An 18,852-nucleotide genomic window follows, 5' to 3' on the forward strand; every position below is an offset into this window, starting at 1 on the left:
AAACATTGACGGCAGTTTTGGTTTTGGCCTGCAAAACTTTAGACTTGCCAGTGTGCAGATTTCAGTTGATTTGCAAAAGATCTTTGAAATGTCTCACTACTTTGCCACACTATTGTCAGTCTTAATCCTGTTACTACACACATATAGAACTAATGCATAACCTTCCAGGTAACCACAGCAGGTTACAGTGGATGAGCGATAGGGTTGTGAGTGTCCTGCATAGTGCAGGGGGTTGGACTAGATGAACCATGAGGTCCCTTCCAACTCTATGATTCTATGAACTGACTCCAGCCATGAAAGCCTTCAACAATTCATTGAAGTCAAGAAGTCATTCTCCTCGTAAATAGTTTGTTAGGTTTACCATCGTAGCCCTTTATCTGGTTTAAACATTCCTGACTACTCCAGAATCCTGCCTGGCCCCTGGAAAAAGAATTGCTTTGCTGCCAGTGCATTTTGGAACAGCTGAAGCATTGAAACTATTACTCCCCAGGCTGAAACTTCTGTCCGGCCAGAAACAAAGCACCGGCCGGCTGGACGCCTGTCCATCGAATCCTTGTTAACTGAGGAATAAGCTTGAATCTCTGACTCAGCAAGCAGTGATGTGAGTGGCTAATTATCACCAGGGTGAGTCATTCAGTGTCCTCTGTGCTTACCAATGAACAATCAGTTTGCTAATTGGCTCCACCCATTCAGCCTTTCTCGCCTAGACTCCAGAACATGGTTTGTTGAATTGTAATAACAACAAAAGCCATCAGCACTAATAGAAAGTACAGGCAGTTCAGTGTGTTGATGACAACTCTGGAGTCCCCCAGCCTCCTGTAATAAGCAGCCCTGCCCTAGGCATGTTTGTTCTACAAATCTGCTGAGTTCAATAGGACTTCTGAGGGCAGAAAAATGCACATTTACTAGTTTGACACCAAGCATGTATAGTCTAAGTCTATCCATGGATGCACAGCATTTCTTATCCTGCCTTTGCCCCCAGGAGCTCAAGAAAGCATGGGTGTCTTTGCTGCTGTATTATCATCATCACAACGATCCTGAGAGGTAGGACGAGATGAGAGAGAGTGACCATTCCTAGCTCATCAAGTGAGGTTTATAGCTGAATAAATACCACTGCGCTCAACAGAAATGACTGCTCCCGATTATCTTAAGGTTCTTTTTCTCTTTATAATGCAGATCAAGAAATAACAGAAATTGTAGCCAAGTTCCTTCACGATGCTATAATTATTCAATCTGACAAGTATTAGTTATATGATTTTGTCTCTAAATGCTGTAGCACTCTTGTGGCCAATAAAGGCTACTTGACTCAGAAATTACGTCCTGGTAAATATGCACAGAACTGGAGTCCAGATTGCTCTAGACAGAAGCAAGTTGGGCTTTTCCTAGTCAAGTCCTCATTGAGTCTTTAATATGGATCTAATCCATTTTTGCAGCAGCAGGATAAACTGCGCTGCTTCAACCTGCTGGTGAGGCTTTCCTTTTACTGAACTTTCAACAATTCCCAGCTCACCCAGCTCCCAAAAATAATCTGCAAAATTTTATTTCTTGTGAAGTGTAGCATTTTGAATCCCTCCCCATTCCAAAATGCAACAGTCTGCTTTGACTCTCCCCGATGATTAGCCAAAAAATGAAACAAAGTTTGAGTCCAGTGGCACCAACAAAGTTTTATTGAAGGTGTAAACTTCAGACATGGGGGTTCCAGGACCACATATATAAGTAGTGGATGGGTCGTGGATTTGGTTTAGACATTTGGTAAAGACATCTGGTAAAGACGTTTACAAGATACAAGGGCCTGACAGAAATAACAAGTTAAGTTTCTAAGGGTTTGTTTGGGTTGTCCTTTCGGAGCAAAGGAAATGAAAATGTTAAAGTTTTATTCAAGCTAACACTTTGAACAAAGATATATTCAGGTGGGAAGCCGTGTTGATCTGAAGCAGCAGAACCCATTTAGAGTTCAGGGGCCCCTTTAAGACCAATCATGTTTTATTCAAGGTATGACCTTCCGTGTGCACGCACACTTCCTCAGGTACAATGTCATGGAATGCAAGTAATCAGTGCATCCTTAAGTGTGCATGACATTGTATCTGGGGAAGTGCGCGTGCGCACCAAAGCTCAATAAATCTGTTGGTCTTAAAGGGGCCGTCGGACTCAAACTTTGTTCTGCGCTCCTTCAGATCAACACGGCTACCCGCTGGAAACTAAGAAAAGGAGGCGCTAAGACCCCGCGGCGCGAAGACCGGAAAAGCGTGACGTCTCCTTCGCCACGCCTACCCGCCGGCATTGGAGGAGAGTCAGCTGGGAACGCTTCTTCTCTCCGGCCCTGGGCGGAGAGGGGAATCCCTGAGCATGCGTACTACTGCCGTCCCGTGGAGGCGGACTCTTGTCGGGGGAAAGCGGAGGCGGGGAGCATTGATAAGCTGCGGCTAGAGCGTCCGGCGTCCTCCGCTCATCCGGTTCCGCTTTCGCCAATGGGGTCCGCTCCGGAGCCGGCCGGGGCCGGGCGTGCCTGCGGGAAGCGGATTCCGGCGGCTCCTCCTCCGCCCTTCGCTCCCGGCAGCTGAGAGAGCGGCGGGAGGATGCTGGTGGCTCTGGCCGCCCAGCGCCGGGGATGGGGCTGCCTCTACCGCCTCCAGCTGTTGCGGCGGAGGGGCCCGGGCGCGGCGGGGGCGCCCTGCGGACAGCCCGGCGCCCTCGGTGAGTGGCCGCGGCGGCTGGAGCGGGACTGCGGGTCGGGAGGGGGAGCGCGGGGTCCCTTGGTGCGAGGGGGAGAAGGGTTGCCGACTATGGGCGGGGGAATTCCGGGAGATGTTGGGGTGGAGCTGGGAGTGGGCTGGACTTGGGGCAGGGAGGGTCCTCAGTGGAGTATAATGGTGTGGAGTCCGCTCCCAAGAGCAGCCTTTTTCTCCAGGGGATCCCCAGGCCCCACCTGGAGGGTGGCATCCATCGCTCGCCCTCCAAAGCAGCCTTTTTCTCCAAGGGAAGATGAGCTATAACTCCAGGGGATCCCCAGGCCCCACCTGGAGGGTGGCATCCACTGCTCTCCCTCCAAAGCAGTCTTTTTCTCCAGGGGAAGATGAGCCGTAGCTCCAGGGGATCCCCAGGCCCCACCTGGAGGGTGGCATCCACTGCTCTCCCTCCAAAGCAGCCTTTTTCTCTAGGGGAACTGATCTCTTTGGATTAGAGATGCCGGTCCCACCTGAAAGCTGGCGTCCTGAATTGGGAGCTCTGCAATGCCCTGGCTCCTCTGTTATCCCGGCCAGTGGCACCTCATTGGCCGGGGAGTGATAAGCTGCTCTCTTTATCAACAGGGTGGGGAGGTTATAAATGAACGCCCAGAGACTGCCTGGCTGCGCCAGGGTGAGTCTTGCTGACTGTCAGGCTGGGGCTGAAGTCTTGGTGTTATGGTTAAAAGCAGCAGACTCTAATCTGGAGAACTGGGTTTGGCTCCCCACTCCACATGCAGCCAGCTGGGGGACTTTGGGCCAGTCACAGTTCTCTCAGGGCTCTCTCACTGCATTCCACAGTTCAAGGACCACCTCACTTCCTTTGGATCAAGGATCCCGAGCAGATGTTCCAAAGTTCTTAGCGCTTTTGGTATAAAGGGAAAGACGGTCCTGTAGATATGCTAGACATAGACTAGGATATTAAAGATTAGCACCAGTACCTTGGACCTGATACAGTCTCCAGTCTGGAGCCAATGCTGCTAGGAGATTAGAGACTATACTAGCGGAGAGACTGGTAATGGTAAAAACTGTACACTCCACTTTCTTATCCCAGTCCCACTTTTCCAAAGGTAACAAATGCTTTACTTAAGTCCTTATGGGGCTTAATTTCAGCAGAGACAGTGCAAGGGCATTGAGATGCTGGTTTCAGTCTGTATTTCTGTCCCACCTATCTTTATTTTGTAGTGCCATCTGAGTTCTGGCTGCTTCATGGTCTGGAGCACATATAGTCCAGTGCTCAGAGGTTGGATGTTTTATGTTAAGTCCATCTGTTGGATTATGTCGCTTCAATACTGCCTAATTTGACCAGTAGCTCTCTGACTTGGGGACCATCTTGGCCAGTCTTTTTTCTCCATGCTGCTTTCTGGAACTTTCTTAATTGGAGACGCTAGTGGGACTTTTTGTGTACAAGACAGCTGACATCTGGCCCCCTCCGGCATGTTACAGAGCAGTGGACTCTAATCTGAAGAACCAGGTTTGATTTCCCACTCCTCCACATGAAGCCAGCTGGGTGACCTTGGTCAGTCAAAGTTCTCTTAGAGCTCTCTCAGACCCATGTACCTCACAGGGTGTCTGTTGTGGGGAGAGGAAGGGTAGATGGTTGTCAGCCATTTTGAGACTCCTTTGGGTAGTGAAAAGTTTATAAAAACCAGTTCTTGTCCTTCTGTATGCCAGTTTGCCCCCCACCTGAAACTGCACTACAATCGCACATCTGATGTTTCTTGCATAGACAAAGGACTATCTTCTGTTGTATCTGTGCCAAAACTCTGGGTATATTATTTCTTAAACTATCAGAGTATTGGCATTTTCTGAAATGGGACAGCCTTGAATTTCATTCTGGGTGGAGGGACTGTGCAGGTGAAAGAACCCCATTTGGAAATTACAGTCCACCTTTGATCTTTAGCAAGCTTCTGCGTGTGTGTGGCTTTCAAATAAGCATCTGCTTCACGTTAAATCCCAGGTGTTAAAATAGTGTGAAAGGACTGGGCCATAGATGTTCCTTTAATCTCACTTTAATGAGATTGATACCTGTGTCGGAGATGGGGGTGGGGAAGGGAAATCTCCTTTGCATATATTTATCTTGATGCATGGATAATTTTAAAAGCCAGTTTCTTTTTAAGCTTCATCTCCAGCATCGAAACATTGACCCTCAGGCTGTTCCCTTTTAATTGAGTGGCATCCGTTTCCCCTGCTGCACATGTTGGTTGGCTGCATTCTTGTCTAACCAAACAATGCTCGTGTTTCCTTCTGCCTTGCATAATTCGTTGCTTCCGGGCTGTCTAGAATAGTTTGTCCCCTCAAGGGCCCTGATATGGCTCCTTGCATTTCTTTGCTTGTTGTCACTGAGTCAGGTCTTCTACTTCCTTCATGAGATGCTGTGTTTTTTACCTTTTTGAGGGGACTTCTGCGTTAGGTTCTTGACTGTAAAGGATATTCTGTTATAGTACGGTCAGTGAAATGTATTGTTCTTACTGGAAAGCAAGGAAGTACATGCCTCAGTGCCCTAAGCCATTGAAATAACATATTGGCAGTTCTAATCATTTTCTATCATGCTAAACATCCCCCCGGTAACCTGCTGCTGCTCTGTTTTCCTTAGGCTTGTAAATAGTCTAGAAAAGTTCATAGCTCAGCCCCCCCCCCCCACACACACACACACACAATTTCTGCTGGCGTGCCTGCATGACATATCCCATCGTGAGTCATCTGGGGAATGTAAACAGCTTGAAGGGGAAAGAAAAAAATATGTAAATGTTCATGTTCATAATATGAACGGCTGGTTTTAGGTCTGTAGTTAGGTGTACCTGAAGCTGTCTTTAGTAGTTCTTGGCACAACATCTTTGGCTCTAGGAATCAGCCCCCACAATTTAGGCCAAAGGACGGACCCGTCGGCTGTAGAATAGCCAGAAAGATGAAAAATCAAGCTGATGATGGTATGAACACAATGTATTCTTCTTCACTGATGAATCAATTGCACGAAGCCAAACTGAACCCCGGCACAAAATTGCTTATTTTCAACGCAAGCCTTCATAAGTGACTCTGAAACATAAATGTACAAATTACATAGAATTGTTATAAACCTTGTATAATAAAATAAATACATTCTTTGACACCTCTGCAATGTCTTATTCTACTTTTCATTATATATGCTTCTATATTCGACCTACAGGGACATAGTCCATATCTAAAGGGAAGTTATCAAAGTTGCTATTCACTTGTTCCAGTTTTCAAATGCATATTCTGTAAAAGCCCAAGTCCTTACCTATAAGTCAGCAGCAGACTTGTTCTTCAGTCTTCAGACTTTTGCGTATTAATTACCATACTTTCTAATTATTACTTCCACGATGTTTGTGGGATAAAGAGTAGTTCATAAAAGAAGGGATAGCCCTGGGTGTTTGCTTTAAAAGCTCAGTTTTAATTATATATCAGAGCCAGTATAGGAAGCGACTGATATAGTAATGAATTAATCGACCACCATTGAACGGTGTAACGTTAACCTGTAAACCATCAAGAAGCCTTCATGCACATGCATTTTCATGCTGTGCAGCAGAACTTACTCTGATGTGAAATGATAAAATAAGCTTTGCACTTCTTATTGAGAGACACTGCGATAACATCATGGCTTAAAAAGTCTAGGCGCCACAGTGAAATTTCTAGGCATCGTGGCAACCTGGTCTATTCTGACCCATAATTGCTTTCTAAGGGGCAGAATGGGAGAGGTTTTCACCAACCCAGACAATTTGAGATCTTTTTAGCTGGGGATGTCAGGCAATGAACCTGGGACCTTCTGCAGGCAAAGCATATGGCCATTCCATTGTAGCCCCTGACACTCCTCACACAGGTATATCGATCCACTAGCAGGGCTTGAAACCTTGTGAGTGGGACATTGTCCCATGGGTCTCCGTCTCCCTCCTCCTCCAAGCTGGGGAAGCAGCTCAGCCCATCTCTCAAGCAAAGAGGTCTCTCCAAGCCTGATTACACAATATCCATTTTAGCTGGAAGAGGCAGAGCTTGGACTTCCCGCCTGCTCTTCTACTTAGCAATAGCTACGCCTCACTATGCGTGGCCGTGCAACGTCTTCTGTCCCTGCCAGTGGGGTTTATTATAGCAGTGGCTAATCTTCAAGGAGCTTGTTAGTGAACCTTGAGAAGGTAATTGAAGTTTCTGATACGTGACTTTACCATATGGTGTATGCATTAAAGAGCTGGTTTTTTTGCACCCCACTGAAGGTGTCCCAAAGTGCCCACAACAGACACTCTGTGAAGTAGGTAGTGCTGAGAGAGCTCTGAGAGAACTGCTCTGCAAGAAGAGCTCTAACAGGACTGTGACTGGCCTGAGGTCACCCAGCTGTCTGCATGTGAAGGACGAGTGAGGAATCCAACCACACTAGGAATCTGCTGGAGTTCTCCTGCCATGTGTTGGATGCAGAGACCACAGAATATCCAAGTTATTTGGGAGAGAACAGTACTTCAGGCAAAAATTGACCATTTTATTTTCACATGGCTTCTTTCTAACATGGGGTGGTTTCCTTTCCTGCTTTCCACAGGATGGCAGGTACCTGTCAGACTTGGAAGTTTCTCCCGCCTGCTGCCGTGTGACCATCTGCCTGTTTCTCCGACCAGTCAAGTAAGAGTTTATACCTCAGATGGCCAGAAAAACAGCACGGGAGCACCTGATACAAGATCCTCAGTCCCCGAAGGAGGTGTGCCAAGAACAACAACAGGTGTGCATGCTTTGGCCTCCTTTTCTCCCTGGTCTTATTGGAGATGTCTTCTGGGGACTTTGGCTGCCGAAGCGGCTGTTTGAACCCAAAGCAACCAGCGCTGTGGTGTTGGGGGTGGGGGCAGTGCCAGTGTGCCAGTTGGTGCATGCATGCGGCACTGGCTGCTTCGGACTAGAACGGCCATTTTGGCAGCAGAAGTGCGCCACCCTGCTTGCAAGCTGGAGGATTCTTGGGTTGCAATCCTTAATTCTGCCACAGTGGGCGATGTTGCTCCTGCCACTCTTTCTACCTGGTTTCTAACTAGGCCAGGGGTGGCCAAGCTGTTGGTCTCCAGATATCTATGGACAACAATTACCATGAGCTCCTGCCAGCACATGCTAATTGTAGTCCGTGGACAGCTGGAGAGTCACAGTTTGCCCACTCCGGTAGTAAACTCTCTCGCCTTTCTGTAAAGATCCCAGACTTTGAAATGAAATCCACTGTGTTTCAAGATGGAAGTTTATTCGAGCTGTTCCATTGACAACCATGTAGACAGTTCTGACCCAAAGTTGCCAGGACCAACAAACAGACCCTTGGCCCCCTCCCTTGGGATTCCTCCATCAAAATTATATCAGTTAGAGACAAAACACCAAGAGTCCGCAGGTGCAAGGTCCTTCGATAAGTGGCAATGGATTTATGATCTTGAGTCCCAGAGTGAGAACCCAGGCGCCTATGCTAAAAAACCAAAACTCACTAGCCAAACGGTTACATGTCAAAGCAGGGCATCCTCAAAGCAGGCACAGGAAATATGGTTACAAAAACAAATAGCTACATTCTCCAGTATCATAAAAGCATAAAATCTTCAACCCTGGAATGTGAGCTTTCATGACAGAAACCAGAGGGTTCTGACACTTTCTGGTGGTGGTTCTTGGTAGGTGCTACTTTGTAAAGCACCCATCTGGCCATCTTTGGCATTTCAAATTCTGGAGTCACTTTCATTCTTGTGGTCCTGATAGCTAAGCCTATCGCTGTTGTTGTGTTTCAGTTCAGGAATGAGTAGAGATTTGCTTTAAAGAAGGAGAGAAACAATATCCCTGATTTGAATCCTGGAATCTGAACGTGTTTACAAGAAGTGCTGAATTCTGTTATTATAGTTCAAGTGTTGGTGTCAAAATGATCTTGCAAGGCTTGTGTGCTGAGCTTTTTAAAAGAGACTACTGGAAGAATTAAGGAAAAAAATTACATGAAAGGATAAAAGAGAAAGAAGCAGCAGGAAATTGCACCTGAAACTCCATTCCCTGTGTACAGGATACCAAAAACGTATCCAATACATTGATCAGCCAATAGTGAATCCTAAAACTATTTCATTAGAATAGGACTTCCCCTTCCTGGCAGGAAACTTCTCCTTGATGCCTAATAGTTGTGGTGCTAATTAGCTTAGTAAGTCAATCACAAAACAGTAGTTTAACTCTTTCATGACTGAAGTGGTGACACTTGCCAAACTCCAACACCAAGTTTAAATTAGTCTTCATACTTTTTTTTTTTTTTTTTTAAGGAACAAAGTGATAGCTTAAAGTGGTTATCCTCAGGTTGATTTTCAGGAAGCCCTGAAATGTTTTACATTGTAGCCTAGTACAGGTGACCTGGTACAGCGGACCTGAGCATACTGGGGTTCCCCCCCCCCTCTCCGTGCAAAGGTTGTCTGCAAAGGATCCCTGGCTCCAAAGAGATCAAAGTGGCCTCAACCAGAACCAAGTCTTTTTAGCGCTGGCCCCAGCCTAGTGGAATGGTCTGCTGAATGAGATCAGAGCCAAACTACACTCCTCAGGCAGGTTCAGTACTATGTCCCATCTCCCCCCCCCCCCCCCCCCGAATCCCATGATGGATTTTATGGGCAAAATTAGGAATTCAATTTATTGGACATTTTAATTCAAACTAGAATTTATTTTTCTGTTTCAGAATTTTTTGTGATTTTAACCATGTTGTGATCCGCTCTGAGTCCATTGAGATAAGGTTTTGTCCACGTGGACAAAACAATACCCTTTTCTGCTGGTTGTTTGGCAGCGGGTAATATTTTTAAAGCTTTTAGTTGTTATTATCTTCAACCCCTGCTTAATCCTACAACCTTGCATCTCAGTTGGTCAGATTTTCCTTAAGTCAATCACTACACGTTGTTGAACTTTAATCGTTGTGTGTGAGGGCACCCAAATTCTCTCTCTTAAAGGGTACAGCACACAGAGCTGTCTTAATGTTCTGCTGTAAATCTTGACATTTCACGGAGATCGTTTTTTCCTGATCAAAGTTTATGGCTTGACCTTTTCTTAAATAATGTTACTGTGGCTGTCTGCTGTACAAGAAAGACGCGCCTCCTAATAGAAGTTGGCTTCATGTGGGCTTGCCAGAGGTAACATAACCTCTGCCTTCCTCAAGGAGCTGTCAGTGTAAAACATGACACTTTGGGGTTGTAAAGCTAGGAAGGTCCTTCTCTCGCTTAAGAAGAGAGATTTGATTATGCCTGCCTGTGTTCTAGAATTAAGGTCTTGGTCTGAAGCAACGGAACAGAATTCGAGTTCAGTGGCACCTTGAAGACCAACAAAGTTTTGTTCAGGGTATAAGCTTTTCTGTGCATGCACACATGTCTGCAGAAGTACACATGGACACGAAAGCTTATACCTTGAATAAAACTTTGTTTTTATTCTTAATGGTGCCACTGGACTCGAATTTTTGTGTGTTAGATGTTAAGGCAGGAACTGATTGCTTGATTTGCTGTGCAGACAGTGTCCTGCTCAACTTTTAAGTAATTTGCACCCTGTCTCCAGTCTTTTATTTTTTAAAAAACGGAACTTCCTCGTTCTGTCATTGAGCCCAGGGGGCTATCCCAAGCTTCTCCAGTTTCAGTGAAAATTATTTCGTAGTGAAGGATAGTGGATGCATAGAGAGGACAGATCTAAAGAACAAAGCAGAGTTGTCTTTATGTTACATTGGAGTCATAAGAACTTAATTCTGCTAACACAGTTAATTGAAGTCTGCAGTGTTCAGGAAGACCATGTGTGTCATGTTAAATCTCTCTTGTTGAAATTAGTGGCTTTCGAAATATTTCGCTTCTGTTTGCGCTGGAATATTTCTGGTCTTGGTGACTTATTCCTCCAGGTGCCTGGGATTCTTCCTGCTTTGGAAGGTCTTTCCCATTATTATTTTAATTGGAAAGCTTGTCTCTCTTCTATTAAAATGGCTTTTGATTGCCCTTGTGGCAAGCTCTGAATACTTCTTTCTCCTCACTCCAGTTTCATATAGAGACGCTGTTTGTAAGGTTGGAGTTAGAGAATTTTGCATTATGGCATTCTTTCATGCCAGCTTAAAAAAAATGTAAGGGGAGCGCATGCCATCTTCTCCTTAAAGGTTTCTGGGTAGTATTCCAATCAAAATGAGTTCCACACAAAGCTTTGCATTTATGTGAAGAGACTATTTAAAACACTCTTGTAGCAGCCAGAATGATAATTGCCACAAATTGGATAAATGCAGGAAAATATTACGTTAGGTAAACGGAGAAATAAAATGAGGCCATTTATGATTTTGGAAAAAATTTACCAAGAATATTAAAGTAATACAAGAATGAGGATTTCATTAACGTTTGGGCCGATCAGGTAAATTACTTAAATAAGTTTTCAGATTGTAATATATGTTAAATGATAATGTAATTGAGGACTCTAGACAATGAGTATTGGATTTGAATGGTAATAGAAATTATGTTATTTTATGGATCAGAATCATGAATGAAGTTTCAGACTTTGTAGTTTCTTTGGTGCTTCTTATGTTGTTGTTTTTCCCTGTATTTTTATTGTTCCTTCTGAAACTGAATAAAAATTTTATCATTAAAAAAACCCACTCTTGTTCTATGTCTTTTCCTAAATGGTTCAAATATTTATTACTGGACTAGGAGGTTTAAAAGGTGGCTACTTTTAATATTTCCTTACCAACAGTGTCAAAATAACAAAACAAAGTTTGAGTCCAGTGGCACCTCAAAGACCAATGAAGTTTTATTCAGGGTACAAGCTTTCATGTGCAAACACACTTCAGATATAAACCACAGGAAAGCTCATAATAAAACTTGGTTGGGTTTTAAAGGTGCCACTGGACTCAAAACTTTGTTCTGCTGCTTGAGACCAACCTAGCTACACCCCTGAGTCAAAATAAACACTTGAAATCTGACAATATTCTATTTAGGGCCCGGGAAAACTTCCCCCCAAATTCCCCATTCTGATTTTTCTGGGACATCCAAATTGCTGGTGTTACTATATCTAGCAAAATAATGATCGATCAGGACCGGCTGAGTCTATGCAGCTTTTAATTTGCTGGTTATAAAAAGATCCCCAAATGGCTTCCTGTCTTACTGTTCTAAGGAAGCAAACAGGTTCTGCCACACCACCACTAATCGGTTCTTCTGTTTAACAGCCCGCGAAGCTGCCAGTCAAGTGTCACCGTTGCTACAACCGGCAATCCAAGTAAAAGGTAATCGGCATTTTCTCACTTTTGTATTGGGATGCATGTGAAGGAGTCAACAAATTTCCTTTAAAAGATCAGCTGGAACAAAGCATTGCTTGGGACCCCTCCTAGAATTTCCAGGCACAGGTTGGAGGGTGGGGATATCCACTGATTCGGCCTGTAGGAGGCCTCATTTCCTCTCCAAGCTATTCCGGGGTATGGGTGGGGGGTCCCCAGTCCCAAAAGAGCTACATTTTAAAGGCTGTTTGGAGTGATTGGAGGAGGAGGGAATTGAGGGGAAATTAAGCCCCAGGTGGAATCCAAGCCATTATGGCATCAAGGCTGAAAACAGCAACCCTCTCTCTCTGTGCTTCCTAGGGATATTCAGCACAAGATGTGGCACAGTCATACACTGAATTTCCCCACTCTGCTGCAGAGGCTATGGCTTGTGTGATGGATTTCATTCATGCATTGATGGGGAAGCAACCCGAAATCCAAAGGATCTTTGGGGTCTTCCTGAAATATCTCTACATGGGCGTTTGGTCTTCATCCATTTTTACTCGTACCCACAGTCTTCCAGCTTTCAGTGGCACCAGAGAGAGACAAAAAGAGACAGGATGTAGGGAGAGTTGAAAAAGGCTGTTATAATTGCACAATGATTGAAACGGCTGACTTAGTTTCCAAGTGTGCGTACAAAGAAGCATCACATTGCTGACCCATTACAGAGAACTAAAAAGGGCTTGTTCGAGCTGCTTTTGTAATTTGGTGACCACCTTTTAAAGCCTGTGGGCATCTTTAGAATTCGAAACAGGCAGTGAAAAGGTAAAGGTAAAGATATCCCCTGTGCAAGCACTGGGTCATGTCTGACACTTGGGGTGACGCCCTCTAGCGTTTTCATGGCAGACTCAATACGGGGTGGTTTCCCATTCCCTTCCCCGTCATTACCCTTTACCCCCCAGCAAGCTGGGTACTCATTTTACCCACCTCGGAAGGATGGAAGGCTGAGTCAACCTTGAGCCGGCTGCTGGGATTGAACTCCCAGCCTCATGGGCAGAGCTTTCAGACAGCATGTCTGCTGCCTTACCACTCTGTGCCACAAGAGGCTCTTAGAGGCAGTGAGCACCACCCCAAAATGTCTGCCACAGGGGGTGGAGGCAAGCAGAAATGGCTGCCTTGGGAGGTGGAGCAAAATGGAATACCGCTCACCACCTCCTGGGAAAAAGAAAATCTTGAATGGGGCAGGGAGTTGCACAACAACCAAGGAAAGTCCAGATTCTCATCCTGCAGTGGAAACCTCTTTCCTTTGAATAAGGATAGCCAGTAACAAGCCCTGCCTGTTTTCTGAAAAGCTTGGTGGGCCCCAAACTAAGTACTGGTAGGCACCATTTTGTCCACCAGCACCACGTTGAGGAACTCTGTTGTAGGCTAAAGTTTACAGCTGTACAAACAAAGCAAAGTTCATGTAACGCCCTTTATCAGGACCTGCCAAAATGGCACAAAACCATGTGCAAGCTTTCAGGTTCATCAGAACACTTCAGCACAAAATAAAATAACTTCTAATCATGATTCTGTTTTTTGCTGGCCGTTTGAAATACTGTAACATCAGCGCTGTACCTGGCTTCCGCCTCGGCCCTTAATACAAAAAGGAGGAGAACGTCTCAAATATTTGGGGTGGGGGAGCTGAAACCTGTTAAAGATGACAAATGCTAAAAAAAGCTTGTGGATAGAAATGATATCCTGAGCTGCTATAGATGCACATGGTGTAGATGTGGCATTAACTTCTTGTCCAGTGCTGTATTTCTGCCATTATTGTGACATGTCTACAGCTTGCTTAATTTTCTGGGGAAAGAGAATACACATTTATTTTCGTGCATGTGAGAATTTATGTATAGAGCGGCTCCCCCTCTTTAATTTCTGAACCTGAAGCTGTTATTCTTTCCCTCCCCTCCATCTTTTTTGAAGTGAAAGCAGTGCTTAAAAAGAGAGAATACGGACCAAAGTACACGAAGAATAATTTCATCACAGGCGTCAGAGCAATAAATGAGTTCTGTCTTAAGTCCAGGTGAGCTGAAACCCTTGAATGGCTGGCTTGCTGAAGTGTGTGTCTGTTGCCGAAAGCTAGCCAGCAGAGAACGGGCGGCAGTGCTTTGGACCCCAGGTGGCCAATTCTTTCAGCCCGGAGACTGCTCTGGCCAGGGGGAGTCAGTTTCAGGGAGGGGTCTGGCCATTGAGCTTGCAGGGATTAGGTGTGCCTACCAAAGCAGCCAATTCCCTCCAGGGCAATCTCTTTAGACTTGCAGAGCAGTATCTCCAGGGGGCTTTACGCACCGGGATCTTTGTAGCAAATTGGTCACTGAATGAAAAATCACCATTTAAAATAGTGGAATTCGTCGTTATGCATACCTGCCTTTGTAATGGAATCCAGTTGCGTTTTGTAGCGTTTCCCACAGGCTTCCGGTCTCGGCAGAAATCGCTAGAAAGGAAGCGCTATTGCCAAGCTCGTCCCGCCCCTGGCCGTCAAGCAGCCAATGGGCAGCCGTTAGCATGCTCCCAAACAGCCCCTTTCCCTTTAAGAAAGGTTTTTTTTAAAAAAACAGACCCATTGCAACGAATCTGTGTTAATTCGTTGCAACGGAGAGACCCATCCAGCTGCCTAGTGTGTTTGAGCTGTCGTTTGATCGTTGCCACGCTCCCTCCGAGTGAAAAAAAAAAATCCCCCCCCCCCTCTCACGGGCCCGATTTTCGGCTGAATGAATGTGTAAAAAATAAAGGGAAAATACATCAGCAAATGGGCTTCTCTGTGTTTGTGCTTTAGTGACTCTGGGGAGGGACTGAAGCCGGGGAAGCCTCTAAACTGAAAGAGGCTCACTGGTGCGTTTATCCCCGCTCGCTCGGAGAAAAAAAAAATGGCGATCGCTTCGCCGGAAGATCAGAGAAGAGAGCCAGGGGGAGGGACTTTGTAGAAACCGCAACAATGTTAACGCACAGGTCGCTAGTGTTGCAGATTGGTTGCAGGAGTGTATCGCTTTCCGGAGGGTGAATCCACTTTTGGGGATTTCCCTGAAAGCGCTACAAGGAAGCGCTTTTTGCAGATTGGTTTCAGGTGTGTGGCAGATTGTCGACGACGTTGTGCATAACAGCAAATCAGTAGCGTTTTCAATTGGCAACCATTGTGCTATTTTGAAGGCGTGCAAAAAGCCCCCAGGTCTCCACCTGGAGCTTGACAGCCCTACTTGGAGATAATGATCAGTGTAATCCGGGCTCTTTGCCTTCTCCTGCGTTGTGGACTGCAGGGGTGCTGCCACGACTTCCAGTTCCTTGGGCGGAGAAATGAGCCTTGTGTGCCAGTGTTTAGCCTACGTCCCAGGGGTGATGGTGGTGGTCTGTCCTGGTCTTACCGTTTCCCTCCTCCTGCAGTGACCTCGATCAGCTCAGGAAAATCAGGCGGCGAAGCCCTCACGACGACACCGAGGCGTTCACTGTGTTTTTGAGATCGGACGTGGAGGCAAAGTAAGGGTACCATTTGGTTTTTGGCAGTCCGGGAAGGGCAGGGAGGGGTCCCAGTTGGCGGGTAACTTAATGAATTATGCTGTTGTATTTCAATTACGTTGTTACCCCCTCAAGCCCATTTTAGGAGCGAGGCGGTCTAAAACTCTAATAGTTAAAATAAGTTTTGTCTCTGATCTCCCCCACCCCCAATACAGGTCTCTAGAAGTTTGGGGAAGCCTGGAGGCTCTTGCTCGAGAGAGAAAAAGGCGTAAAGAAGCAGAAATTGAGTACAGAGAGAGTAAGTGTGGAACGTGCCAGAGAACGCTTGAACCATCCTGATCCCTGTAATAATCACGTTGGGGGGGGGGGGGGGAGGGGAGGGAAAGCAACAATATACCTGCATCAGAATGAATTCTGCGATATCCCCACCAGGGTTGACATTTCTCCTGGCTTGTTACCACACCCGTCGAAGAAGAAGAAGAGTTGGTTCTTATATGCCACTTTTCTCTCTCAGAAAGAGTCTCAAAGCGGCTTACAGTCGCCTTCCCTTTCCCCACAACAGACATCCTGTGAGGTGGGTGAGGCTGAGAGAGCCCTGATATTACTGAAGAAGAAGAGTTGGTTCTTGTATGCCGCTTTTCTCTCCCAGAAGGAGTCTCCAAGTGGCTTACATTCGCCTTTCCTTTCCTCTCTCCACAACAGACACCCTGTGTGGTGGGTGAGGCTGAGGGAGCCCTGATATTACTGCTCACTCAGAACAGCTTTATCAGTGTTGTGGCGAGTCCAAGGTCACCCAGCTGGCTGCATGTGGGGGAGTGCAATTAGAACTCTGCACTTCTAACCACTACACCAAGCTGGCTCTCAATCGGTCAGTTCCATATTTACTTCATTCTTCCCACACAGAGCTCAGGATGGAGTTTGTGGTTCTTCCTTCCTCCCATTTTGGTCTGAGTAGGAATTTGAATCTGGGGTTCCCCTGTCCTGGGACAGAACTATATACACTAAAATGCTGTATTGCACAAAGAGGGCAGTGTTAACCTGCTTGTGTTCTCAGTGGTTGTGGTGGACTGCATGTTTTCAGGTTTATTGCTTGTGCCAAGAGCTGTTTCAAACAATAATAATTTTTTATTTGTAGCCTGCCCTTCCAAATGCTCAGGGAGGGTAAAATTAATAAAATGAACATATGGTTTAAAACTAAAACAATGAGTCTACTCCTCTAAAATACCCAGACTGGGAAGTCCTCTAGAAGGAAGCTGATCTCCTAATTTCTCCTCCTCCTTCTAGTGGTGAAGCCAGCTGTTGGGTGGATGTTATTGTGGGCCTCGATCATAAGTCCGGTGGAACAGCTCCATCTTGCAGGCCCTGAGGAAATGGTTGAGGTCTATCAGGGCCCCTGAACTCCTTCGAGAGCTCGTTCCACAAGGCTGGGGTCAAGGCCAAAAAGGCCCTGGCTGAGGCCAGTTTCACCTCTCTCAGGCTGGGGGGGACCCTGAGCAGATCCTGATCTGAGGATCATAATGCTCTTGGGGAATTATATGGGAAAAGGCGGTCCCACAAGTCCCAGACCATTTAGTTGGTAGCTAGCCGTATCTGTTTTGTCAAAGTGCACTCTTATTGAGGATTTCTGGCCAGTCCTATCTTCCAGGCACCCACCCATAGCTCATTATGTTTCTTATGTATGTATTAGATCAGGGGTAGTCAAACTGCGTCCCTCCAGATGTCCACTGACTACAATTCCCATGAGCCCCTGCCAGCGAATGCTGGCAGGGGCTCATGGGAATTGTAGTCCGTGGACATCTGGAGGGACGCATTTTGACTACCCCTGTATTAGATGGTCCTAGACCCACATTAAATTATGTATGTGGTGCATTTTTCATCCTGTCCTTCTCTCAAGGATCTCAGGGCAGGATAGATGGTTTCTTCCCCTGCTCCATTTTATCCTCTCTGAAAGGGGTTTGTCTATGGTCATGCAGGGCTTTTCACAATAAGCAGGGGTTTGAACTTGGTCCTGTCAGCACTTTCGCCATTAAATCACATTGGCCGTCAAGGTGTGTGGTGTTAAATATGGCCCCCACACAAGCATCTGATTTATTATTGATTGATTGACTGATTGAATTTATATACCGCTGTTCCCCTTGGGCTCACGGCGGTTTACAGAATAAATAGATTGCAATAAAATCCCATAGTTACCTCAATAAAACTAATGAAACCAATTAATATCTGTATCAAAGCGGCAGGTGAAAAATACTATCTATACCCCTCGTTCAGCTGGGAGACAACCATGTTACTAATCTCCTAATGGGAGTGAGGCACCAGATCAGTCAGATGGACCCGGGAGTCCCAAGATCGAATGCCGGGACCTCCCGCCCTGGCCTCAACCATATGCCTGGCGGAAGAGCTCCGTCTTGCAGGCCCTGTGGAAAGATGACAACTCTGGCAGGGCCCGTAGCTCTTCCAGGAGCTCATTCCATTAGGTTGGGGCCAGGGCTGAAAAGGCCCTGGCCCGGGTCGAGGCCAGGTGAACGTCTCGAGGGCCTGGAAACACTAGTAGATTCATACCCGCAGAGCAAAGAGCCCTGCGGGGGCATAAGCAACCAAGCGGTCCCATAGGTAGGCAGGACCCAGGATGCGTATAGCCTTGAAGGTTAATTTAAAGAGGAGGTCTAATGTCTTTTACAGGATGATATGGCATAGTTTTGCTGTTCGTTGCCGAGTTTCATCGGTTTCCTTACTTGCTTAAAAGCTCTAATATATTTATCACTTACAGACTTGTTCAAAAACCAAAAGTTGTTGAAGGAATACAAAGACTTCCTAGGAGAAACTAAGGTGAGATAATGTGGGTTCCCCCCCCCCCCCCATTCATCTATGACTTGCTCCTTACTATGCAGCTTGTGTTATAAGCACAGTAGGGTTTTGCAGGACTACTGGGACTTTTCCATATTCAAATTTTCCTTGCTAGTATGCATCTCTTAGTTTTGTTTTCCCTCTATTCGGCGCATGTTTTGATCACTTTTGTGGTTGATTCAATATTAAACCATATCTCCCTGCAGATTTAAGCTGTAGCAAAACATGTGTGGAACAGAACACCCCCCTCTGCTTTGCATCTCCCAAAGAAACAGGAATTAGCAAGTAAAGAAACAAGAATGTGGAAAAGCCCTAGGAAAACTCGTGCTGTGGATTGGGATTGAAACCCCCCCCCCCAGTTTTGCTATTTGAGAATCAGTTGTTTTATGCCTTGTGTAATCTCATCTTTTTCCAAGCTCTCATACTCAGCTAGATGCCAAATTCCAAATATTTGTGAATTCTTCTGGCTCAAGCAGAGATTTCCTGTCACTTGGAAGATGATCCGTGCCCTTTTTTCCTGCAGCCTAATCCCTGCATATCTGCCTTGGAAGTAAATCCTCTTTTGTGCATCGGTCCTTACTCCCTGATGAATGTGCATCCAATCGCAGTCTGTCA

General features: G+C 45.9%; 1 protein-coding gene across 1 annotated transcript in view; it reads left to right on the forward strand.

Annotated features, from left to right (window-relative positions):
* The first annotated feature begins 2,397 nt into the window (after positions 1-2,397).
* The window catches only part of SLC30A9 (solute carrier family 30 member 9), a 30,571-nt gene continuing 14,116 nt past the window's right edge, over positions 2,398-18,852 (forward strand). The window contains exons 1-7 of the mRNA XM_077301828.1: positions 2,398-2,694; positions 7,267-7,443; positions 11,875-11,931; positions 13,867-13,966; positions 15,322-15,414; positions 15,609-15,691; positions 18,161-18,219. Of these exons, the coding sequence (XP_077157943.1) occupies positions 2,577-2,694; positions 7,267-7,443; positions 11,875-11,931; positions 13,867-13,966; positions 15,322-15,414; positions 15,609-15,691; positions 18,161-18,219 (687 nt within the window). The 5' untranslated portion in view covers positions 2,398-2,576. The remainder of the gene's footprint in view (positions 2,695-7,266; positions 7,444-11,874; positions 11,932-13,866; positions 13,967-15,321; positions 15,415-15,608; positions 15,692-18,160; positions 18,220-18,852) is intronic.

Source organism: Paroedura picta, chromosome 10 (assembly GCF_049243985.1).
Source record: "Paroedura picta isolate Pp20150507F chromosome 10, Ppicta_v3.0, whole genome shotgun sequence".
NCBI lineage: Eukaryota > Metazoa > Chordata > Lepidosauria > Squamata > Gekkonidae > Paroedura > Paroedura picta.